This window comes from Neoarius graeffei, chromosome 15 (genome assembly GCF_027579695.1).
Source record: "Neoarius graeffei isolate fNeoGra1 chromosome 15, fNeoGra1.pri, whole genome shotgun sequence".
Lineage (NCBI taxonomy): Eukaryota > Metazoa > Chordata > Actinopteri > Siluriformes > Ariidae > Neoarius > Neoarius graeffei.
The window spans coordinates 31,465,658-31,492,901 of NC_083583.1; the positions used below are offsets into that span (position 1 = coordinate 31,465,658).

The window sequence follows — 27,244 nt, forward strand, 5'->3', positions numbered from 1 at the left end:
CAATGCAGTAAGGTGTGTTTGAAGCGGAATTTAGTTCGCAAGCTCTGACAGTTATGTAGAAATCAAGCAGTTGTTTTTATTTTCTGTTTCTTAATGAAGGAATAATAAAGTACAGCAGAGTTAAAGATGGAGATCTGTTCAGAGGGGGACAGTGTGGAGAAAAGGTAAATAAAGCACCACTAACTGACAATCACATCTCCGCAGTATTCGGTTTGTTTCTATAGAAATCTGAGTTTTATTCAGTATAATTCAGGTTTATAAGGTTAAAAAGCTGATATTCGGGTCGTGATGAGTGAGATACGAGCTGAAATAAAACTAGCTGACGCAGCTAAAGTGGCTAAGCTAGCTCTGCTATGCTCTGTCCCAGATTGTTTGTAGCACAGCTAGCCGGTTAGCCACTGATTAGCATTTGTGTTATTCTGCAGCTTTTACATTCAGTTTACCTCATTAATTATTCACTATGTTTATTTATAACACTGAACATATTTATACCATATTTATGTTGTAAACCCAAAGCGTACAGCAGTTACACTGGGAGCAGTAGGCTAGTGAGGAAGCTAATGCTAACACAGTAGGGTCAGTGCACAGATTCAGCCGCGTTTATTATTTTGATTATTAAGAGCGACGTCCGGGCGTGTACACTGGGCACATTAACACAGTGCTGTATGAACGGGAACTTTGTACTCGATGAGATGTGTTTGCTCTGAAACGCCTGGTGAACTCTCACTCACTGTCAGTGCTACACAGCAACATGAGGTCACGTGACCGCTCTGTAACACCTTTATCAATTTCAGGGATGTTTGGCGCAGCAGTGATTTTCATTTGATTCTTTGCCATTGCACATTACTATACAACGAAACACTGCTTGAGGACTCAGATCACAGCAGCGTATCAATAAATACAAATAAAAAAATATATAAATGACTTTTTTCGCGGTCCAAATCCTGCGTTTACAACAACAAAAAAACATAGTAGCGTTTTTTTGTCAGCATTTATCTTTTTTTTTTTTTTATTTATTTATAAGATTATTAAAAATCTTATAAATTTTTGCCAGCATTTCTCAGGAGAATAGCATTAATTTTACAGCATGGATAGTGATAACCACAGTGTTCACAGCAAAAGTGAGTTTTACTACCCTGAGGAAGAAGAAATAAAAGAAAACATTTCGGGAGAAAGCTAAAATCCTCTAACTTGCTAACGCCGAGCAAAAACATGGCTGAATCCTGAATGACTCAATTTTGTATAAATAGGGGACTACATAGGCGGCAAAATGCAGTTTTTTTTTCCTGCCATGGAAGTGCACTTGTATACCGAGGAGGAAGCAATTTGCATTACAGCCGTGAATGAGGATTCAAAATGGCGGCTCGGCTCGGTTTTCCCTTTCGGGCGCTCTCGTTTTCTGTTAGAATTTGGTAAAGAAAAAAATAAATATATTATTTATCAGCTTAAGGTCGGCCCGTATGGTGAAATACCGTGACCGAGGTCTTGAAAGTACTGAGCGAGGTCAGTACTTTCAAGACCTCGGTCACGGTATTTCACCATACGGGCCTCCCAGCTGGTAAATAACACCTCTCTCTCTGATGCTGCGTTCATGTGCTATGGGAATTATGGTAAATACCAAACGCCGACATGGAAAGCACACATGAACGCCCCCTCTTGTGGTATTTTCCACTGGGCAATTCGTAGAAAATTTTGATACATGAGTTGCCGAGATGAGATGAACTTTAACCTTTTCAACATGGCGGTGAGCGGTACAAGACACTTGAATGTTAAGCATTGTACGCTACTAAAGTTTTTTTTTTTTTTTTTTACTAGTGGGTAGTTTTTTGTGTCTATGCAATGTTGCGTCATTAACAAGTGTAATATAATACGTTAGAAATCCGTTTCCTTTAAAAATGTGTTATGGTTTGTTTTTACCTATCCAGAGCAGACGATATTGCTAACGATAGCTAACTAACTATTGCTAAGTTGAATCTGGTCCACCAGCTTTAATTTGTCAGCAACAACAAAAGCATGTGAACACAACACACTGGTAAATACCACTTCCCAACTGGAAAATATCATCTTCCCATAGCACATGAACGCAGCATGAGTGCTGAGCGTAAATGAGCGCACCCCCTTTGAAAAGTAACATTTTAAACAATATCTCAATGAACACAATTTCCAAAATGTTGACAAGACAAAGTTTAATATAACATCTGTTTAACTTATAATGTGAAAGTAAGGTTAATAATATAACTTAGATTACACATTTTTCAGTTTTACTCAAATTAGGGTGGTGCAAAAATGAGTACACCCCACAACAAAAACTACTACATCTAGTACTTTGTCTGGCCTCCATGATTTTTAATGACATCACCAAGTCTTCTAGGCATGGAATGAACAAGTTGGCGACATTTTGGGGGCGTCATGGCTCAGGTGGATAAGGCGCCATACCATAAATCCGGGGACCCGGGTTCGATTCCGACCCGACGTCATTTCCCGATCCCTCCCCATCTCTCTCCTGCTCATTTCTTGTCTTTACACTGTCCTGTCCAATAAAGGTGAAAAAAAGCCTTTAATAAAAAATAAAAAAAGAAAGTGATTCAGTGGCCAAGTATGTCTCCTGATCTGAACCCAATTGAACACCTATGGGGAATTCTGAAGAGACAAGTTGAGCATCACTCTCCATCCAGCATCCGTTGAAGAACGGAAAAAGATTGATGTTGCAAAATGTCGCCAACTTGTTCATTCCATGCCTAGAAGACTTGGTGCTGTCATTAAAAATCATGGAGGCCATGCAAAGTACTAGATGTAGTAGTTTTTGTTGTGGGGTGTACTCATTTTTGCACCACCCTAATTTGAGTAAAACTGAAAAATGTGTAATGTAAAGGCCAATTTATGCCGACAACCCAGTCCTCGCAGATGGTGTCGCAGATAGCGTCTGCGTAGCCCCCCCACCTTCGCAGACGCTCTGCGCGCACCTCCCAAAAATTGTGACCACCGCAGAAGCCTCGCAGATAGCGTCGCAGACAAGAGGGCTCTGATTGGTCCACTCTACATCCGCTGTACACGCACTTCCGCTTCCCTACTTTCCTGGTTTGTTTTGTTTTCACGACTGGCATTTTTAAAAACACGAGCGAAGATGGAGCAGCATGAAGAGCGGTTGATTGAGGAAGTACGTACATCTATACGACTCCAGTTCTAGTCATTATAAAAAAAAAGTTCTAGTCATTATAAGTAACCAGAAGATAAACACTCCACTAACCACACCCACGAACTACTCCTAGCGACTTCGCGCCCCCTTGCGTTGTGCCGGTGAATAACATCACGCACGCCGCTCAACAATAAATTACAACTGTCTGCGAAAAGCTATCTGCGAAAGCCTTGTCGCAAGAGCATGCAGAGGCCTTAAGTTATATTATTAACCTTACTTTCACGTTATAAGTTAAACAGGGCCCTGTACTACGAAGCGGGTTTTCTGGCTTACCAGGGTAACTTCGAGAGTAACTTGATCACGTGCAGCGTAACTTCCCGATTAACCCATACTACGAAAGTTGGCTATGTTCAAACCGAGGTATGCTGCCATGGCAACTTACGCTGCATCTCAAACCTGCTCGTCTCAGGTTATGTTCTTGGTTAACCCGAGGTTTCCGATTAACCACACCCTTTTTAAACACCACCTCTCCACCGACATTTCCTCTAGAGACAATGCCAGCGTACCTGGATGACCCGTGCGATATCGGAGCGCAGATTAGAGATGGGATTTATGGCTCTTTGATGGGATCCGCATCTTTGTGATCCGTTCTTTGAAAAGAGCCGTTCAAAAGACTGGCTCATTTGGCTCTTTTTAAATATTCAGTTTTAAGAAGACAGCGTCTAAAGAAGCCAGATCCCTCTGCTTAGACAGTGACATCAATATTTCTGGACATACCTTTTATATAAAGCAACCTAGACTTTACATTATTGTAACCCCTAAACGCTCATAAATAACCATTAAAAAACAATGAGGGCTTCAATGAATGTCCATGCAGAACGGCTTTTCTGTAAAAAAAAAAAAAAAGAACCCACTCAAGAACATAGTTATCAAGAACGCAAGAATATTTTATAGAAAAACACTTGTTTTACAAAAATATTTAAGTCTGAGATATAAAATAGATACAACTACAATAAATATAACACGAACATTTTAATAGAAAAAACCATTAAAAATATTGAAATTGTAACAAAAATAGATACAACTAAACAGTCAGATAAATAGATAAAGTTAACAAGAACACAAGATTATTTTAATAGGAAAAAACAATTAATGCAAAAAATATATTAGAAAAATAGATACAACTAGACAAACAGATAAATAAATAAAATACACAAAAATAGAACAAACAAAATGACGATAGAATAAATTAAATGAACGTCCGTGCAAAGTAGTTTTCCCACAATATTATCATTAATATCACACAACAACATTATAAACTATATACAAAACAATTTGAACTATTAGGCAAACAGATAAAACTTGAATAAATAAAAAGCAAATGAATGCTTGCTTGCACGCGCGCGCGCACACACACACACACACACACACACACCATTATGAATGATGTTTTTATATTTCATTTTCACCTGTTGCCAGGTGCGTTTGGCACTGCTGTTGCCTCTGAAATGTTCACAGGACCGACACCAACTTAGTCAAAGGGACTGAACAGTCAGTCATCCTAATTCATGTGACTCTGTGCACATATCAGCTTAAGTAGGCTACTCCATGAATTTACCATACCAAATTTTATTCAGGATTTTTCGGACATTAAACAAGCTATATATGACTGGGGCCACGTCGAAGGACCATTTTCTGTGACTTGTGATTGATCATGAAGCTTCTCTCATCCTATACTTCTGTTCTGGAACATGTAGAAGGGAGAATGTACTTGCGCATTTACCCGATCGGCAATTCGTTGCCAACATGCTTGCCGCTCCTTATTGGCAGCCGCTCTGTTAGATTTTGCTCTTAATGTTGTTTTGAACTCCTTGTAGCTTTGCATTATGACAGCGCATTCTTCCTCCGTGAAGTACGGCGACCGTGCCATTGTGAACAGTGGGGATTTGCGCTGATAACCTCCCCTTTAGCGTGAACGCGCATTAACCCTGATAAGGTTAACACAGGTTCAACTTCATAACTGGCGTCGTAGTACCGTTTAACCCCAAACAAGATAACCAGGTTTTGTCAACCCCGGTTTAGCGGGGGAACCCTGGGTTACTTCTGGGTAGGTTGACCTCCGTTCGTAGTACAGGGCCCAGATGTTATATTAAACTTTGTCTTGTCAACATTTTGGAAATTTTGTGTTCATTGAGATCTTGTTTAAAATGCTCATTTATGCTGAGCACTGTAAAGGCCAATTTATGCTGACAACCCAGTCCTCGCAGATAGCGTCGCAGACAGTGTCTGCGTAACCCCCCCACCTTCGCAGACGCTCTGCGCGCACCTCCCAAAAATTGTGACCACCGCAGAAGCCTCGCAGACAGCGCCACAGACAAGAGGGCTCTGATTGGTCTACTCTACATCCGCTGTACACGCACTTCCGCTTCCCTACTTTCCCGGTTTGTTTTGTTTTCACGACCGGCATTTTTAAAAACACGAGCGAAGATGGAGCAGCATGAAGAGCGGTTGATTGAGGAAGTGCGTACATCTATACGACTCCAGTTCTAGTCATTATAAAAAAAAAAAGTTCTAGTGATTATAAGTAACCGGAGGATAAACACTCCACTAACCACACCCACCAACTACTCCTAGCGACTTCGCGACCCCTTGCGTTGTGGCGGTGAATAACATCGCACACGCCTATTACTCCCCGCTCAACGATAAATTACAACTGTCTGCGAAAAGCTATCTGCGAAAGCCTTGTCGCACGAGCATGCAGAGGCCTTAACTCATCTCATTTCATTATCTCTAGCCGCTTTATCCTTCTACAGGGTCGCAGGCGAGCTGGAGCCTATCCCAGCTGACTACGGGCGAAAGGCGGGGTACACCCTGGACAAGTTGCCAGGTCATCACAGGGCTGACACATAGACACAGACAACCATTCACACTCACATTCACACCTACGGTCAATTTAGAGTCACCAGTTAACCTAACCTGCATGTCTTTGGACTGTGGGGGGAAACCGGAGCACCCGGAGGAAACCCACGCGGACACGGGGAGAACATGCAAACTCCGCACAGAAAGGCCCTCGCCGGCCACGGGGCTCGAACCCGGACCTTCTTGCTGTGAGGCGACAACGCTAACCACTACACCACCGTGGACTTAAGTGATAGGGATATATGGTTGTGGTTTAAATTTTTTTTTTTTAAACGTTTTTACATGCGATATTTAGCATTTCCTTTTTTTGGTGAACATGGTGATTGCTGACATTACAACAAGTTAAAATAATTTGTTTGGGATGTAAATAAAGGGTTAATACTGAGAAACCAGACTTGGCAAATTTTGTAAAGTAGGTTACCTATACTCCCTGACTATAAATCACTATATGTTCCAATAATAACACACAGTCCCTGTGTCCGAAATCACTCACTATACAACTATACAGCAGTTGTGTGCGTAGCACCATGTTGTACGGATCTGAATATTGGGCTCTCCGAAGAGATGACCAAAAACGGCTTGAGCGTAATGAAAGAGCCATGCTTTTATGGATGTGCAATGTCAAAAGAGGAACACGAATTAGCACGTCTTCTCTTCTGCGGATGCTGAACCTCTGTCGCCTTGACACTGGCCTCAGATGCAATTGTCTCCGTTGGTTTGGACACGTCCAACGCAGTAATTCTTGGATCAACAGATGTACTACCTTGGAAGTTGAAGGAGCGAACAACCGTGGCCGACCTCGAAAAAGCTGGAAAGAATCTGTCCGTGCTGACTTGAAGCTATGAAATATCGCGGAGGAGGCAACTCAAGACCGTGCTGAATGGAGAGCTCTGCTGAAGACTGCTAGTCTCACACATGTCTGACGTGTCAACTGACTCAAAACGGATAGTGAGTGAGAGTGATGCAGTGGACTATATCAAAGTTCAAAGTGTATGTTGTCATATGCACAGTAAGGACATGTCCTCTTGCACGATGAAATTCTTAGTTTGCTGTCCACCATGAATGCCAATTCCAAATAAATAAATAGGCGGAAGAAGTAATCTAAAGTCAAGGCAATATAGTGCAAAAAGAAAAGCAAACGCAACAAAAACACCCAGTATAGTGCAAAATAGGTAGTGTAATACAAAAATAAGGCAATGATCAGATGTAGCAGCAGAAGGGCAGTAATGTGCAAACAATGTAAGCAGTAAAAAGGGTAGTAATGTGTAAACAGTCAAGGACAGTTTACAAGGAGGTAGTCCATGGTTTATAGACTCCTGTCAGCTGTTCAGGAGTCTGATGGCGGTGGGAAAGAAAGAGTTCTTTAATCTGAAAGGCTAAAGAAACTCGCTATATAGTGAGTTTGACGGTTTTTTTGTAGTGCTGTCCGAATGTATAGTGAGAATTATTACACCTAAGTATCCCACAATGCATCGTGAAAAGTAGTGTACAACCGATGGTCACTAACCAAGCAATATATACCATCATGCATTGCAAAGAAAACAAAGTGTGTTGGGGGTGAATGGATGGAGGAAGAAACGCATCATAAACAGATATTCAAGTACAATTAAAAATAGTAAGAGAATTTAAAAAAGCTAAAATAGAATAAGACAGATAAAATACAAGAATAAAAGTTAGAGTGCAGAGCGAGGAATTAATCAAAAGCCTCAAATTTGATTTAATAAAAAGCAGCGGCAAAGAAGAAAGTATTCAGCCTTGATTTAAAAGAACTGAAAGATGCAGCAGATACAGAGTACTTTGTGGGAAATGCACTCAGTATAATATGGATTTATCACAAAAATACATGCATGTATTTATTATTTTGAAAACCCACCAGCCGACTGATCTGGCACGTTTTAATTGTGCGACAGTAATGACATAAATAACGGCACAGTGGAGTAGTGTCCGAAAGTGGTGTGGTTTTTTTTTTTTTCCCTTCCGTTTTACCAATGAGCGCACTATTGCCCCTTTTCCACCAAAGCAGTTCCAGGGCTGGTTCGGGGCCAGTGCTTAGTTTGGAACCGGGTTTTCTGTTTCCACTGACAAAGAACTGGCTCTGGGGCCAGAAAAACTGGTTCCAGGCTAGCACCAACTCTCTGCTGGGCCAGAGGAAAGAACCGCTTACGTCAGCGGAGGGGTGGAGTTGTTAAGACCAACAACAATAACAAGACCGCGAAAGATCGCCATTTTTAAGCGACGAGAAGCAGCAGCTGTACAAACACGAAGTCATTTATTATTGTTGTTGTTGCTGCTGCTGCTTCTTCCGTGTTGTTTTTGTTTCGATATTCGCGCCAAGGTTTATGCAAACGTAGCGACGTAACTGACGTATACAGCGACGTAACTGACGCGACGTAATGACGTGGCTTCCCTTAGCACCGCGAGCTATGGAAAAGCAAACTGGTTCTCAGCTGGCTCGCAAGTTGAACAAGTTGTGAACCAGCACCGGCCCTGAACCAGCCCTGGAACTGATTTGGTGGAAAAGGGGTGTGTGTGTTTTTATATATATATATATATATATATATATATATATATATATATATATATATATATATATATATATATAAGTCCTCTATGTAGTAATTCCCTATATAGTGAGTAGTGAACGAGTGAGTGATTTGTGATTTCGGACACAGGGATTCTCTTCCTCATACACACACATCAGGTCTCTTCTCCATCTTCATCATGTGACCTATTTTTGCACGTTCCGGACATACTGTACAGCTTGGGCTCCAGCAACTCCTCCCCTTAAATTTGTCCATTTTTCAAATTTGTACATTTCAGATTCTTCGATTTCTTATTCTATGTATATAGCTACTTTTTGTCTTTGCTGAATTCTTCTATCTTAACTGTTCAAGCACCAATCACCAAAGCAAATTCCTTGCATGCGAGAACGTACTTGGCAATAAACTTGATTCTGATTCAGATCAGTGTGCGATTTAACGCAGTAGAAGTGATTTTCAATATGCACCTGTGTCCTCCTTGCAGGCGTGAACACTGGAAGCTCCTGTCCAACTTGAAGACGACTGTTGAAGGACTTCTGTCTACAAATAACCCGAATGTGTGGTCTCGCTATGGAGGACTGCAGCGACTTCACAAAGACATGAGCAACATTCTGAGTCATGGCCTCAAACAGGAACAGGTATGAGCACAAATGTATCTCGCACGTGCCAGGCACCACAACTGTCATACCATAATCTGTATCTCTGCCCATCTTTGTGCAGGTGTATTATAAGCAGAAGGATTACTGGCGCTTTGTGTGGTGTCTGCGGTCCATCAGTCCCAATCTCGCTCCTCATGTAGAACAGGTAACACACACAAATACCATACAAGTAATACAACAAAACATTACCGCATTAACACACGTTATAATTACACTGTATTCATCTCTGTGTGTGTGTGTGTGTGTGTGTAGTTCAGCCAGTTGGAGCCCGTGTTGAGCAGCAATGTTCAGACTGAGAGTGATAAGGCCGAGCGTTGGCTCCTCCACAGTCTGCAGAGTCACACACTCTCCACACAACTAAAACCCCTGATCACACACCGCAGCACCACCCGCAAATATTACACAGGTATAATATACGCACAGCAACACCATGAGTTCACATCCCCTTTTTCTTATTATTATTCTACCTGTTAGAAGTTTACAGGAAATGAAATAAAAGAAAATTAAAACTTTCTAGATATTTTACTAATCTCAACCTTGAAATAATCATCTTCTATTGGTCGATAATTTTGCCGATTTTTAACCATTTTTATAAAGAAGCAGACTTATCTGCCAGTAGAATAAGAAAACTTAAAGTTTGAAATTGGGTAAAACATCTAGAAATGTCTAGATTTAATAATCTTATATTTGGTTTGTGGTACTCTTGTAGGAATCTTAATAGGAAATACTATTTGGTTATAATCAAGATGTAATAAAAACGAGAAGATTTTTGCAGTATGGTGATTTTATATTCGTGTGTGTGTTTCTACCTTGGAGAAGTGATTTATAAATGGACCGTATCGAAAATGTTCTGTGTTTTACTCCCCTGTAGACGAGGCGTTCCTTCTGAGCGAGCTGCATGTGGCAGCCATGTTTCAGTGTTTGGAGGCGGTGGAGCAGAACGACGCACGGCTGCTTGCTCTTATTAACACCACCCGCGTGAGTGTCCGTCGTTTGTCGTTCGGACCGGTCTCAAATCGCACGCTGTAGTCACTACATAGGCAAGGGATAAATCACCAGCCCAGTCACAAGCAGATTACTTGTCCAGGCTCTCAGCATTATTACGCCAGGCGTCTTATTTGAAGTTGCCCATCAGACAGGTGAGATCAGGCAGCTTCTTCTGCAAAACATAAAACATAGTCTTCTGTTTTAGACTCGTTAATTAGGTTTCCAGGCAGCTAAAACTTGAGACTGAATAGGTACACTGCATCCTTCATGCATTTTGCACCACGTCGGTCAACTTTGGACGTGGTTCACGCTGTGTGCGCGCACGCACACACCAGTGCATTATGGGTATTCACTAGCATAACTGTAGCACATGATTACACAGAGACTGACATGATAAAATAGCAGATCTTTGCAGTACTGTACTATGTAGGGAGGTGTGTGTATATGTAACAGCGTGTGTCTGTGTGTTCTGCAGCTGTCCCATTTGAAGGAGTGTGTTCCTGTGGATCTGCTCACCACTCAGCAGTATGTGCTGCCTGGAGTTTCCATCCGCGCGCACACTCCATCCTGCTCATTCAGAGACAACACACACACCTCATATACCGAGAGAAGTACAGGTCAGCCTCACTAACACAGCCACAACAAACTCCAACACTGTGTTTGAGCGTCACGCTTGAATCTCATCTAAATAGTTTATGAATGAAGTTTCATCACCAGCTTTAAATTCACTGTACACACTTGGTGTGTGTTACAGACGCGGCAGGGTGTGCAAGTGCTTTGGGGGCTCCGTGGGTATGTTTGACCACCGACCAAAGCATCTCCGACCCAGCGACGACCCAGAGTTCGCCAATGGACTCCACTCATCCTATTAACTCTGCCCCCTCTGAGGGCGGGGACTGTGATGGTGATGACGGGCCAGAGTATCTTGCCATCGGGAACCTGGGGAGGCGGAATCGCAGAGGTTCCAGCAGCTCGGCGCAAAGCGGCGAGCACGCTCAGACCAGGGGCCATGCTCCAGAAGCTCCACCCCCTTCCCAAAGACGCAGCTCCTTCTCTGATATGGAAAGGGGAAAGGGACGAAGTTCCAAGGGTCACACAAGGTCAATGTCGGATACAGGGGTCATGCAGAAACAAAAACAAGGTAAGCGTGTGTGTAGTGAGATTATCTGCACTACAGCCTGTAAAGTGAACTCTTTCGTCTATCCGACAGTTGTTTCTCTGTTCCTGTTTTTCTCCGTCATCTCTCTGAGCTGCAGCATCATCTACAGTCGGTTTTCCAAGCCGCTTCTCTGAGGCAGTTTTTCGAGTTGACTCTCAACGTCTTTTTATTTCTGCCTGGCCAGCAGTGTTAAACTTTCTCTCCACTTCTGGGAAAAATCCACCTAAACCCTGGTTTCTTAACATTCATGTGATCAGGGTTGTGACCTACAGAAGTCCTGGAGCAGAACTTTGCATTTCCTGGACAAGTTCCTGTTCTGTTTTCACAAGTGGTGTTGGTTATCCATAGTTAAAATAGTGTAACTGCGTTTAACTGCTCCCCCTGCTGGCCATATCCAGCATAACACCTTTCTGTATCTCTTTTTATCTCTCTTTTTCTCTCTCTCCCCTTGTGTGTGAAGGAGGGAACCAGAGGAAAATCACCATTATAATAGAAGATCCTGCTGAAGGTTGGCAGTGCACTGGTGCTGCATTTGTCCCTCCATCCCTACATTCCTTCACTTTTGATCAGTGTTTGCAAGTTTCTCTACCGCTTTTCATTTTTCATCATTTTGATTAGCTGTCGCATGCTGTGTTTCACACATCTTACAGTTTACAAAGACACTCAGTTGTGTGTTTTTTTTTTTTTTTTTTTTTGTTCTACTGTCATTTTCTAACTTTTTTCTTCAGGCTATTTCATATGTGGTTATTGATATTATCCTCAAAGACACAGTCGAGTCCCACATGCTTGCCCATAGAAAACATGTCTGCAGTTAGAATAAAATCTCAGCTCTCCATATCTTAGAGGCCGAATATTATTTTTCTTTATTTAAAAAAAAAATGTACTTATAAATGAAAATAAAGAACCAGGTCATTATCTCTGTCCATAACACAGTAACCTGTAGTTTACATTCTGAGCTGTCACATAAATAATCTGATGCTGAGCTTCAGGCTCTGGGTCATTTTGGTTTCTTTTGCACCAGTTATAATGTAAAATGGAGATCTGTGATTTAAATCTTATTTATTTTGTTTTTATTTCTCATGTCACTCATCCTCCAGAACCATAGTTGTCATTACAGCTGGCGCAGTTGATTCATTTCGTATTTGTGTGTGTGTGTGTGTGTGTGTGTGTGTGTGTGTTCAGAGTCAGCTGTAGATGAGCAGTGTGAGAGTGATTTCAGGCCTTTTGCCTCTCACAGCAGCGAGAGCAGTCACAGTTCTCTCTACATGGAGGCCGGTGAGTACACACACACACACACACACACACACACACACACACACACACACAAACATCACACAAGTAACAGCAAAACATTTACTGCATGAACGAAGGTTATAATAAACCTTGTTCGTGATTCCTTCTTGTGAACGTTTAAGTAGTAGCCTTTTAGAACATCTGGTGAGAGTGAGCAAATGCAGTCCCTGAACGCGTACACAATTCAAGCAAGCTTGTGAGGAAAGAAATGGCTTTGCACAAATTCACCGGGATGAGCGTGAACATTTTAAGAGGCAGCACGTACATCTGAAGCTAGCATTTCGCAGAATCTGACTGCTTGGAAAAACATTGGCTGTAAATGCCTAAAATGCCAAGCTACAAGCTAATTAGCTAGCCAAGAATGAGAAATGTACCTGCTGCTTATTTACTGCTTGTATTAATCTGGACTACACCATTAATAGCCTGTTCAGATTCACTGGCACTCCATGCATTTCAGTATCTAAACAATGTTCAAAGTTTATTTTTCCTTCCTCAAATATGAGGACACGGTTGTTATGCGCATCCATACACGTGTGCGCGTGCACACACACACACCCCTAGGGAACTGCAGCAGATTACTGTCCAAGTGATATGGCCTAGTAGAGATATATTACCCAATGCTGTGGATAGCCCGTATAGTGAATTTGATGTGAGAATTAGGGCAAACTCACTGTGTGTGTGACGTCTTTATGTGTAGGAGGTTTTCAGTATGGTAGCGGGTCTGATGGATTGTTCCGGAAGCCGTCAGAGGGTCAGAGTCTGATCAGTTACCTGTCAGAGCAGGACTTCGGCAGCTGTGCAGATCTGGAGAAGGTGAGCATATCTGTCAAGGTTTTCTTTCTGTCTCTCACTCGAATATGTCTCACTTGGCTATATATATATGTACATTGGGAACACGTCTTGCTCTGAATCTCCCTCAACTGTGAGACTCCCACCAGTGTGTCTCACTTGGCTGTTTCCCTCGGCTGTGTGTGTTGCTGTGAGACTCCCTTGGCTGCCTGTCTCCCTCACTTGTGTGGTTCTTAATTTCCTGTGTGTCTCATTCGGCTCTGTCCCATTTTTCTTCACAGGAGAACGCACACTTCAGCATCTCCGAATCTCTGATTGCTGCCATCGAGCTGATGAAATGTAAGATGAGGGCAGAGGAGGCGGATGAGGATGGAGACAGCGACTGTGAGATTCAACAGCTCAAACAGAAGATCCGCCTGCGCAGACAGCAGATCCGTCGCAGCCGCCTGCATACACCCAGCTCCGCCCACCACAGTGAGTCTGACCTCGTTACATCACTCTGATCCTTTTTAAAATCTTTAACTGACTCTGCCCATTTACACATCACTCATTTTTAAAGTTTACACGAACTCCGCCCATTAGGGTGCATCAGTTGCCCCCTAAAAATGAAAAGTTCCTCCGATCATGATGCATTTTTGTTTTTATGTTCCTTTTGGTAAGAAAACACACTGGGTGAAATATTTTGACAAAATTAAAAAGTTTAATGGTGGCACCAGGAGCTCAAAGTTATGGAAAAAGCTGCTATTTTATGACAATTTCGATCACTTTTCATGAAACATTATGGCACCTTATAGAGTATACCAAATATCTTGGATACACATTTTTAGTACATATTCTAAATATATCATCAAGCACAGTTTGAGTTTTAGCTGTTCATTGAATCATTGTTCAACTACTTTTAAACAATACACAGAAATCAATAAATGGAGTCCAACATTGTGATTCAAACCTTACGCGAAAACATAAAATAAGTGTTTTTTGGCAAAAATGAACCTCATGGTGCCACCATTAGACTTTTGAATATGGTCAAAAATTTTACAGGATGTCTTTATTGGTGAAAAGGAACACCCAAACAAAAATGCATCAGATTTTATGAAAGTGAGGGCAACTGATGCACCCTACCGCCCATCGCACATCCATCATCTGTGTCGCAGGGGAAGCTGGAGCCAATACACATCCCACATTTTGAGACTTGGTGATTCTGCCCACAAACACATTTGCTCATTTTTAAAGCCTAAACTGACTCCACCCACTTACATACTCTTCCCTCTTACACATAATTGATCTTTACAGCCTAAAATGGCTCCGCCCACAAACACATTACTCACTTTAATGCCTAAACTAACTCGATACACATTACTCATTTGCAAGTTTAAAGTGTGTGTGTGTGTGTGTGTGTGTGTGCTCTCAGCTCTTCCTTCCACAGACAGTGGCGGATCAGTGCAGAGCTCTGGAGATTCCCTGCTTCACTCTGACTCTGGATCATCTAATGATATGGAGGACCCTGTGCTGAGAGGTGGGACTCAGTGTAGGAGTGTAAGGTTTACAGGTATAAACCCGTATAAGGTTTAAGACGTTTGTGTAGGTGTCAGTGTGTGTAGGTTTGTCTTGTGCTGCATTTAACTTGCATCAGAAATGGGAAGTCACTTTTGACCTTCATGCATTCAAGCTATGCAGTGGGTGGGGGGGCATGGCTGCCTCCTCTTTTTTAGTTAGCAACAAGCTAGCCGGTTAACTCTGAGTGAGCCATATTTTCCTCCGCAATACAGTGAATTGTATAGGTAATGGTGTATTTTTAACTAGCAAATATCTGTCTTTTATTTTTTTTCGCAGTGCGGTTTTCATCAAATCCTGCGCTCTGATTGGCTGGCGAGCGGGTCCGTATCCTACGATACGGACCCTGGATACGGACCTCTGGCGACTCGCTCGTTCACAACAACAAATAACGTAGTAGCAATTTTTGTCAACATTTATCTTTTTTATAAGATTTATTTATAAGATTTTTATAAAAAATCTTATACATTTTTGCCAGCATTTCTCACCATAATAGCATTAATTTTACATCATGGGTAGTGATAACGACAGTCTTCACAGCGAAAGTGAGTTTTACTACCCTGAGGAAGAAGAAATAAAATAAAACATTTCAGGAGAAAGCTAAAAACATGTAACTTGCTAACATTGAGCAAAAACATGGCGTGAATGACTCAATTTTGTATAAATAGGGGACTACATAGGTGGCAAAATGTAGTGTTTTTTTTTTTTCCTGCCATGGAAGTGCACTTGTATACCGAGGAGGAAGCAATTTGCATTACAGCCGTGAATGAGGATTCAAAATGGCGGCTCGGCTCGGTTTTCCCTTTCGGGCGCTCTCGTTTTCTGTTAGAATTTGGTAAAGAAAAAAAATAAATATTATTTACCAGCTTAAGGTCGGTCCGTATGGTGAAATACTGTGACCTCGGCCTTGAATACTGACCTCGGCCCAGAGGGCCTCGCTCAGTACTTTCAAGACCTCGGTCACGGTATTTCACGATACAGACCTCCCAGCTGGTAAATAACATGTATATACTATGTACACACAAGCAAATACTTGTTTATGTACAGTATAACTCAAAGTAAGAACTGTTACTTTAACTGCTGATGCCGTGAGCAGCAAATATTGATTTGGCATCACTTCTTGAACTTGCAGTTAAGAAGACCACCCTCAGTTCCTGAATAGGAATTCTGAGTGAAGATGTTTTCTTTGTTTTTTCCTATTTGGAAGTGGGGATTTACAAGTTATGACCTCTAGACCAGGGGTGGGGAACCTTTTTCCTATCAAGGGCCATTTCGAGTTTTATAACATCCTGTGGGGGCCAAACTAAATTTTTTAACCCATAACCTCTGGTGAAAATTTTAAGATGCAGCCCATTTATTTTAGCTTTCTTTCATGCTATTCAAATAAAGCAACTTTATTGGTGTGACTTTGTTTTATCCCTTTTTAATCTTCCCATTTTCTTTTTAAATTTTATCCACCTTTTATTGTTTTAATGCTCTGTTTTTAGTCTTGTGTTCTTATTGATTTTATATGTACTGATGTAAAGCACTTTGAGCATTTTATGTAATGAAGATGCTACAATATAATAATAATAACTTTACCAATTTTTATTATTATATCTGGCCGACCTAATGTGAAGGCTGGAACTGCTTCTCTTTGGCGAGGTGTCTGATGTCAGATGGTACAGATGACAATGCTACTCGCAGCTGGTTTTCCAGGTTTGGGTCAGTCAGTCTTGAGCGGAATCGATTCTTTGCAAGGGTCAGTTTTGAGAAGAGCTGCTCACAGCAGTAAGTTGTCCCAGACAGTGATGCAAACTTTAGTGCATGTCTCCTCAGAGTGGGAAAATCCTCAGGACACGCACACAGTTTGTAGAACTCAGGCAGAGGAAGGTTGTTGTACCTAGCTTTGAGCTCATTGTTGCTTTGCAGCTCAATGATTTTGTGCTGTAGGTTATTAGGCACATCAGCTGGTTCCACATTGAATGGTGTTGCAAATATGGTCAGGTCCTTCTCGTAACTTCTCATCAGCTGGAACCTCTCTCCAAAGGCCTGGAGTAGTTTTGCACACTCCCCAGCACATTCAGATGTCACAGCAGGCTTTTGTTCTTGCAAAGTAGGAAAGTGCACAGTGTTTCCCCTTTCCAGTTGCACTTGCCACAGCTTCAGTTTAGCTTCAAATGATTTCACATTTGAAAACAGTGAGCTGAAAAGCTGGTTGGGACCTTGGAGCTTAACATTCACTTCTGAGAGGTACTTGGTAATGTCTACCATAAAGGCCAAATCACACAGCCACTTGCTATCACTGAGTTCAGCGACTGGTTTGCCCTTCATCTCCATGAACTGCTTTACTTCTTCCCTCAAGTTGTAGAAGCGTGCAAGCATATCTGCACGACTCCGCCTCAGATACCCCTTTTCCACCAAATCAGTTCCAGGGCTGGTTCGGGGCCAGTGCTGGTGCTGGTTCACAACTCGTTCAACTTGCAAGCCAGCTGAGAACCAGTTTGCTTTTCCATAGCTCGCGGTGCTAAGTGGAGCCACGTCATTACGTCGCTGTATACGTCATTACGTCGCTGTATACGTCAGTTACGTCGCTACGTTTGCTTAAACCTTGGCGCGAATATCGAAGCAAAAACAACGCGGAAGAAGCAGCAGCAACAACAATAATGGATGACTTCGCGTTTGTACAGCTGCTGCTTCTCGTTGCTTAAAAATGGCGATCTTTCGTGGTCTTGTTATTGTTGTTGGTCTTAACAACTCTGCCCCCCCGCTGACATAAGCGGTTCTTTCCTCTGGCCCAGCAGAGTTGGTGCTAGCCTGGAACCGGTTTTTCAGCCAGTTCTTTGTCAGTGGAAACAGAAAACCCGGTTCCAAACTAAGCACTGGCCCCGAACCAGCCCTGGAACTGCTTTGGTGGAAAAGGGGCAACAGTGGTAAACCAGGTCTCCATACTCTAACTCGAGCTCACTCCAGTAGCTCTTTTAAACTGGTGGCTGTTAAATCCTCATGCCTAAACTGCACCAGTTTGTGATTTTCCCCACCAGGGGAAATAAAACACTGGATCACTGCTACAGCAACATCAGAAACACCTTCTCAGCTGAACCAAAACCCTATTTTGGAAAGTCTGACCACCTGGCAATCCGGCTCAAACCAGTTTATAACAAAAGGCTCAAGACAAAACCAGTCACAGTCAGAACCGTTAACAACTGGACCGAAGGTGCACAGGCTAGCCTACAGAGCTGCTTCGAGACCACAGACTGGAGCACTTTCAAAGAGGCCACTAATGACATCCACGAGTACACAGACTGTGAGTGATTACATCAGCTGGTGCACGTCTATATGTGCACCTCCCAGGACTGTGCATATGTTCCCCAACCAAAAACCCTGGTTTAATGGGGGCATAAAACAGAAAATCAGGAAGCAGCAGGAGGCCTTCAAGTCAGGAGATCAAGTGGAGTATAAGAGAGCCCGGTGCGAGCTGCAGAAGTCCATCAGAGCAGCAAAAAGGGCTCACTCCCAAAAACTTGAAAGCTACTACCTCAACCACAACACATGCAGTTAGTTTTTTTTTGTTTGTTTGTTTTTTATCAGACATCTAGTTTTTAGGTTTGTTTACCTGACATGTTTCGACGTACGACTGTCGTCTTCCTCAGAGTGTCGCCGGATGTTATTGGTGACGCATCTTTTATCAGCTGTTTCCGAAGGCGTGGCCTTCCTGTCTGGTTTGACAGGTCGGTCACGCCTTCTACTGTCTGTTCGTCCCCTGCAAGATGGCACTCCAGGTGTGGGAGAGCATGTATGCTCCCTCATCCCGGTTGATGGTCCTCGGGCTTCGCTTACGGATCTCCATGGCCTCCCTGATCCAGCGCTGATGTTTGTTATCTTCTGTGCGGATGACTCTGGCATTCCCCCAGTCCATAATATGATTTTCCCTTTTGCAGTGATCTGTTATAGCTGACTTATAATTTTCCTGTTGTGCCTTTTCTTTTATTGTTCGGGTTTGTCTTGTAGCTGTCTCCTTTTCGCACTCTTTCTTATGTTCATTTTTTCTTGTGTTGAAACTCCTTCCTGTCTCCCCAATGTAAGTTTTATTGCATAATTGACATGGAATCTCATATATGGTGTTGCGTCTGTTGTCCGGATGTATTCTGTCTTTGGGATGAACCAGGATCTGACGGAGTGTTGTGTGTGTGTGTGTGTGGTTTGACAGGTGTGTTAATGTTGTGTTTCCTCATTGCTCTTTGAATGCGTTATGAACTGAACGCATTCAAAGAGCAATGAGGAAACTCAACATTAACACACCTGTCAAACCACACACAACACTCCGTCAGATCCTGGTTCATCCCAAAGACAGAATACATCCGGACAACAGACGCAACACCATATATGAGATTCCATGTCAATTATGCAATAAAACTTACATTGGGGAGACAGGAAGGAGTTTCAACACAAGAAAAAATGAACATAAGAAAGAGTGCGAAAAGGAGACAGCTACAAGACAAACCCGAGCAATAAAAGAAAAGGCACAACAGGAAAATTATGTCAGCTATAACAGATCACTGCAAAAGGGAAAATCATATTATGGACTGGGGGAATGCCAGAGTCATCCACACAGAAGATAACAAACATCAGCGCTGGATCAGGGAAGCCATGGAGATCCATAAGCGAAGCCCGAGGACCATCAACCGGGATGAGGGAGCATACATGCTCTCCCACACCTGGAGTGCCATCTTGCAGGGGATGAACAGACAGTAGAAGGCGTGACCGACCTGTCAAACCAGACAGGAAGGCCACGCCTTCGGAAACATCAGCTGATAAAAGATGCGTCACCAATAACATCCAGTGACACTCTGAGGAAGACGACAGTCGTACGTCGAAACGTCAGGTAAACAAACCTAAAAACTAGATGTCTGATAAAAAAGGAAAAAAAAAACTAACTATATTTAATATAAGACATAATGAACGTAATCGAAAGAAACACAACACATGCAGTATGTGGCAGGGAATCCAGCCTGTCACAAATTATAGGAGAACCACAGACCCCTGAGATGCCACCCTGCTAGACAGCCTTAACACCTTCTACGCCAGGTTCGACAGGCTGAATATGGACACGCCCTCAAAAGTCCCCTGTGACCCTACGGACACTGCCTTTCAGGTGACACACACAGACAGGTCCTGAAGGCTCTGAAGAAGGTGAACCCCCACAAGGCTGTGGGACCCGACGGAGTCCCTCCCAAAGTTTTGAAGGCCTGTGCGGAACAACTAGCTGGTGTGTATGCTGACATCTTCAACTTGTCATTATCCCAGGCTGTAGTCCCCTGTATTTTCAAATCTTCCATCATTATACCAGTCCCCAAAAGACCAGCTATATCTACCCTAAATGACTTCAGGCCAGTGGCACTCACACCAGTCGCCATGAAGTGCCTAGAAAAAAACTAGTCCTTACACACATCAACCACACGGTCCCGGATACTGTCAACCCCCTCCAGTTTGCCTACTGCCCCAATCGATCAGTGGATGACATGGTAGCAATAGCCCTACACCGCACTTTGCAACACCTGGAAAGCAGCAGAACGTATGCCAGGATGCTCTTCCTGGACTACAGTTCTGCCTTCAGCACCATCCGCCAGGGCAAGCTGATCGAGAAGCTGACAGACCTTGGCATCCCATCTCCCACCTGCAACTGGATTCTGGACTAACTGACAGAAAGACCACAGGTGGTGAATGGGAGGACGGGTGTCTGCTGAGCTCACAGTCAGCACAGGATCCCCACAGAGCTGCTGCCTTAGCCCCAAACTCTTCACCCTGTATACCCATGACTGTGTCTCCACCCAGGACAACACCATCATCATCAAATACGCTGATGACTCCTCTATCCTGGGGCTCATCAAGAGGGGAGACGAGTCAGGGTATAGGACCTTGGTAAACAACATTCTTGTCTATGGAGAGGAGAATGACCTCATCCTCAATACAGACAAGACCAAAGAAATAATACTGGACTTTAGGAAGAATCCTCCCCCTCTACAGCCTCTCATCATCAAAGGGACTGAGGTGGAGAGGGCCGATAGCTATAGATTCCTGGGACTGCAGGTTACATCTGACCTGAGCTGGACTCTTAACACCATAGCCACAGTGAAAAAAGCCCAGCAAAGGCTTTTTCATCAGGCTGCTCAGGAAAGCTGGTCTGAACCATCGCCCTCTCACCCTGGCCTACAGAGGACTAATAGAGAGCATCCTCACCACAGGCATCACTGTCTGGTATGGTAACGCCACACAGGCAGAGAGGAAGGTTCTGCAAAGAGTCATAAAGACTGCAGAGAGGATCATGGGGACAAAACTTCCTTCCATGGACTCTATGTATGTGCAGCGTTGTCGGAAAAGAGCAGAGGGAATCATCAGAGACTCATTCCACCCAGCTCACTCTCTGTTCAGACACAAACGCTGCACATACAACTTGAGACACAGCAGAGTGGACAGCATCATCACCCATAGAACATGGTTCTTCAGCAGCTTCTTCCCTGCCACAGTCAGACTGATGGCAAAACAAAACTATTGAATAAGTGTAACAATAACCCATTACTACCTCACTTCACTTGTCATGTGCAATATGTGATGATATCTGTGAAATAGGATTGTGTTATATACCCTCTGATAAATGTGCAATATTCTAACTGTGCAATATCCCCACACAACTCTCATCCCCCTCCCAAAATGGGCAATATTTCCATATAACTTTCCTCTCTTTTCATAATCCAGGAACAGCAATCAGGACTAGCCTTTTTAATTTTTTTTAATTTTATTACTGTTATTTAACGTTTGCCCTCTCCTTTTGTTTTAATACTTGTATTTTTTCTAATTTTGTACATATTACCACTTTTTTTGTATAGTGCTTTTTATATTTTTTATATTGTTCTATTTCCTAACATTTTTTAAATAGTGTTTTATTTCCTAAACTGTTGACTCTGAGAGAGCCCTGCACAAAAATTCCAGTGTGTCTGAACTGTTGGTTTATGCACAAATGGCAAATAAAATCTAATCTAATCTCTGCTTATAATGACGTTGATGGTGGAAACAACAGTATTCATCACATTTTGTGCTTTAGGGAATGTGCACACAGGCTCTCTTGGTGTATGATACAGTGGCACACAACCAACTCATTTGGATCCAGACTGAGACGACTCATTTCTTTCTTTTTTTTTTTTTAACCAACACGGTCAATCCTTTCTGCGTGCCAACCATGGCTGGGGCTCCATCTGTAGCCAGTCCACTTAGCTTGTCAAACTGCAGGTCGAATTTGTTCATAGCCAAAACAACTTGCTCAAACAAATCCTCACCTTTGGTAGTGCCATGCATGGCTTGCAAAGACAGCACTTCCTCCTGCGTATCAAACTCTGCTGTAATCCCACGCACAAAAATGGCGAATTGGGCGGTATTTGTGATTGTCGTCTTGTCACAGGCTAATGAGAGAAACTGAAAATCCCTCGCGGTATGCTTGAGTGTTTTTCTCAATGTCTTGTGCCATGTCAGTAATCCGATCGGAGATGGTTCTTCGAGACAAACTGACACTTTGGGAAAAGTTTCACTTTGTCCGGTGCAAGCAGTTCCGCGGCAGCGACAAGGTACTCCTTCACAAACTCCGCTTCTGAATGTGGTTTCAGGTTCTTAGCGATTAGCTCACTTACCACAAAACTAGCCTGTGCAACGTTTTCTTGGTTACCTTGAGGTCTTGTGAATGTTGCTTGTTGGGCACCCAGACTCCACCGAAGAGCATTAATTTTATCCACACACACTTGCCCTTTCAGCTCGTCCAGCTTGGCGTGTTTGGTGCTGTAATGATGCTCCAGATTATCCTTTTTCATCACTGCAAGTGCTTCCCCACAAACTAGGCAAACTGGCTTGCCTTTTACTTCTATGAAAAAAATAATCGTTTGTCCATTTTTCCTGAAAAGCGTGACATTCCGCATCTACCTTTCTCTTCCTTCATACTCATCATGGTGTGTTTTGGTGAAATCGTTAGCCAGTCTGTCTATGCCCGCTAAATGACGTGACCGCGCATGATCATGATCTGCTTGTGTGGGGTTCAGGACCCTGACCTTGGCCCAGAAAGACAACCACTCACGTATTTTATTAATTGCAGTCTCATTTTTTTCTGATTTGATAAAATGATTATTTTTTTGTGTGTGTCAGAGTAATTATGAAATCATCTTGCGGGCCGCCTCAAATGGTCTCGCGGGCCATATACAGCCCGGAGGCCAGACGTTCCCCACCCCTGCTCTAGACAAACAATTGTTTCTATACACGCATCAGGTTATGGTTAACTCCTGTTTAATGCCTGTTCTACAACATTCAAGTGTGTAGTAAATTTAAATCAGTCGTTACTGTTACTGGTATTGGTCATTACCTTCATTATTGTGATTACTGTCATTGACATTTTAACCATTATAATGGTTATTAATGTTTTATTATCTGTGTTTGTAGATGCAGATGTTAAACAGAATGCACCTCTGAGCAGCAGGTCCTTCATCAACTCTGACTCTGTGTGAGTGTACACACACACACACACACACAGAGGTCTGTTCTGTTTTTATATTGCTCATTACTAAGATAAAGGAAAAATTGATTTGGTCTGGATGATTTTTTTTTTTTTAAATAACCCCATATTGATCCCAAAATTAATCCACTACTGGTCTCCTTACTGTTCTCAAATTAATCCAGTGCTGTTGCCCTTACTGATCCCATATCAATACCATGCTGATACCAAACAAATCGAGTCCCAAAATATTATACTAATCCCTTGCAGATCCTCCACTATTTCCATACCGATTCCATACAGATATCCTCACAGTAACTGGCCGTTTGCAATCTTTTTGTTTGGGTTTTGATATCAGATTTGTGATGGCGATGTGCTTTTAAATTATGGCCCATGTTTAATGCATGATGTATGCCATGCAATTTGGTGCATCAGATCAGAAGGGACATGATCCAACACATTCAGATCAGTACGTTGCTGGGGAGTTTAAATATGCATATTATAGTGGTGTTGTGTGTATGTGTTTTTAGGTCTCAGTGGTTGTTGCAGTCGAATAGTGCTGAATCTGTTGCGATGGGACTGCTGCGCCAGTTTGAAGGTCTACAGCTTCCTGCTGCCTCTGAACTTGAGTGGCTTGTCCCTGAACATGATGCTCCTCAGAAGGTACGCACACGTTTAGGGTGTGGAATGACCCTATACATAGCTACTTTTATTGTCCTTTTTAAGTGCCTTGTGCAGGTGACCTTTACTTTAGGGTGGAGGACACTGTGTGTGATGGTGGAATTCTAACGTGTGTGTGTGTGTGTGTGTACATTTGTAGCTGCTGCCAATGCCTGACTCGCTACCAATCTCTCCGGATGATGGTGAACATGCTGACATTTATAAACTGCGAATCCGTGTGAGGGGGAATCTGGAGTGGGCACCCCCCAGACCTCAGATCATCTTCAACATCCATAATGCGCCCAAGTAAGGCACTGTGTCCTGTAGTGCATATGGAATATTCCGTAGTGGTCACCTAACAATCAAGTCACGGAATGGTTCTTGCGTGCACATGCTATAAATCCATGCTTTTCTTGAGTTTAATTGCACTGAGAGAGAAATTCAGATCATGATTTTCTGTGTGTGTGTGTGTTCAGGAGGAAAGTGATGGCGGTGAAGCAAAATTACAGGTGCGCAGGATGCGGAACTCGTATAGACCCAGGTGACACTTTTTACTGGACTTCATGACTCATATTATGTCTCATATTATCATGTTTTATAACCTCTGGTGTGTGTGTGTTGTAGATTACATTAAGAGGCTGCGTTACTGCGAGTACCTGGGCCGGTATTTCTGTCAGTGTTGCCATGAAAACGCGCTTGTTGTAGTGCCAGGGCATGTCCTGTGGAAATGGGATTTCAGTAAATATTACGTCAGTAACTTTGCCCGAGACCTGCTGGGAAAAATTGCCCAGGATCCTCTGTTCAACCTCAACGACATCAACAGCGCCTTGTACAAGAAGGCGAAGAGCCTGGAGGCCGTGCGGGTACGATGACAGATTTATTAACAACTTGGGTACACTAAAGTAGAGCTGCTCTTCAGTCCCCTCTAGTGTACAACATGCTGTAGTACCAGTGTCTAAGTTGTTAAACTTGCTGATCAAAAATTGTGTGTGTGTGTACAGGTGTTGAGGCTGCGGCTGTTCCACATGAAGAACCTCTTTAAAACCTGCCGTCTGGCCAAAGAGTACAACTTAATATATTTGTATATATAGTGTGTGTGTGTGTGTGTGTGTGTGAGTTAAAATTGTTTATATATATTCACAAATGCATATAAGTATGCGTGTGTTTTTGTGAATAAGATGCTTTAATTTTGTATTTGTATTTTCTGTGCACTGTGCATTTGAACTGTATTGTGTTATTCTCAGTGTCGTGTGTGTGTGTGTGTGTGTGTATATACACTCTCAGACTCCTGCAACACTTTGACTCCGTTCCTGCACACCTGACTGAGGATCTCCACCTGTTCTCTCTGAATGACCTGATGGCTGTGCGCTCTGGTGACCTCGCACCCAAACTGCATGTCCTTGTGCGGGCAGGATCAGAGCACGTCGCTTCCTGCGTGGTGAGCGACAATTGAAAAATTCATATGTGACACACGTCCCTATTCCCCTAATTGTCGAATCATGTGAACTATGTAGGGCACAAATGTACAGAATAGAATAAGTGATGGTCAGTAACGGATTTGTCTTATAACACACCATCAGTCCACTGTGGGTGTGTCCCAAACCACACACTCTCTTCACTAGTTGGAGCACACACCCACAGTGGACTGATGGTGTTTGTGTTCCAGACCGTTTGCCCTATTCACTAATAGAGCGCGCACTGCAGTGCATCATCGGTATTCCTCATTACAGAAGTTGCAGTATGTTGTGGACACTGTGTAGTGAATAGGAAGCAATTTGAGACTAATTTCATCTTGTGTGTGTGTGTGTGTGTGTGTGTGTGTACGTACAGCTGTGTCAGGCAAAGGGATTTGTGTGTGAGTTCTGTGGGAATGATAAGGACATCATCTTCCCCTTTGAGCTGAACAAGTGTCGCCGTTGCGAGGGTGAATATACAGACACAAACACACCTTTATACACACACAAACATGCATAAAACCATAAGCATAAAAAGCAGAAGTAAGTAAGTGTGTGTGTGTGTGTGTTACAGAGTGCAGTGCATGCTATCACCGCTTGTGCTTTAAGAACAAGTGTGTGTGTCCACGGTGTCGCCGGCTGGCTGAGAGACGAGAGAGGATGATGAACAGCATAAACACAGAGGAGGAGGGGCAATAACACTAACACACGCGCGCACACACACACACTGTCCCTGCTATAGATTAAATATAATATTGAGTTACTGCAGCTATGTTGATTCTGGCCATTTTGTTAAAAATCTTTTTCTTCAGCGATATTTTTATGTCACATTAGAAGTCAGTGTGTTTAAACTGTGTGTGTGTGCGCGCGTGTGTGTGTGATTTTGGGTAACACAGTTGGTCTCGCTCATGTCCCTGGTTCATTGTGGGTAATATAATCGGATCAGAATTTTTGTTTAACTGGTATTGAAACCTAACCCGATACTCATTTCAAAAAGTGAATTCACTGTTGGGTTAGTGAGATGGACACATGCTCACAATTTTCTATAGAATATAATCTTCAGTCTGTGACTGAGTGTGTAAATAAACTTGTGCATGGGTGGTCTCACTGCAGACCTAGCTACTCTCATTAACCTGATGCTAACATGAAGAGGGCTCTTTCCGCCACACTTTTTTTTTTTTTTTTGGCCTTTTATATTTTCAGCTTTTGTGTGTAAACGGAGTGCATCGGTTTCACTCTCTCTGTCTAACTTGTGATTTCTCTTCACTTTAGCCTAAAAGACTTTTTTTTATTTTAGAAAACCTGAGCTTAAAATGCACTACTGAAAAAATGCAATATGAAATTTAAGTAATGTGATGTAAATTTACGATTAAAGACATTCAGACTGTTTTACTGTCTGTTTCTAAATCTCTAAGTTTTTTTTTTTCCTGAAATTGTGCCCTGTGGATGAGATGTAAACTTTCTTTAAATAATGAAGAATAAAAGTTCAGACTCTGTTTCCTACAACTCTGTTTTCCTCCATTTTCTCCAACTCAACTTCCTGCAACATTTAATTTATTTCACTAGCATTTGCTTGTATGCATGT

The 27,244-nt window shown here is 42.7% G+C and overlaps 1 protein-coding gene across 2 annotated transcripts; it reads left to right on the plus strand.

Annotated features, from left to right (window-relative positions):
* On the plus strand, positions 1-27,165 carry rubcn (rubicon autophagy regulator). Of its 2 annotated transcripts, none has more exons than XM_060941137.1 (20): positions 1-164; positions 9,080-9,233; positions 9,316-9,399; positions 9,507-9,660; positions 10,126-10,232; positions 10,717-10,858; positions 10,996-11,382; positions 12,583-12,675; positions 13,391-13,506; positions 13,764-13,956; positions 14,894-15,031; positions 23,494-23,554; positions 24,076-24,208; positions 24,366-24,511; positions 24,682-24,746; positions 24,830-25,068; positions 25,207-25,268; positions 25,490-25,643; positions 26,036-26,129; positions 26,234-27,165. In XM_060941137.1, the coding sequence occupies exons 1-20, from the start codon at positions 127-129 to the stop codon at positions 26,356-26,358; spliced, it is 2,685 nt and encodes an 894-aa protein (XP_060797120.1). In that variant the 5' UTR covers positions 1-126; the 3' UTR covers positions 26,359-27,165. The 2 variants fall into 2 exon arrangements, with proteins under 2 accessions (XP_060797120.1, XP_060797121.1); XM_060941138.1 differs by having other exon boundaries at positions 14,894-14,998.
* Positions 27,166-27,244: the final 79 nt, after the last annotated feature.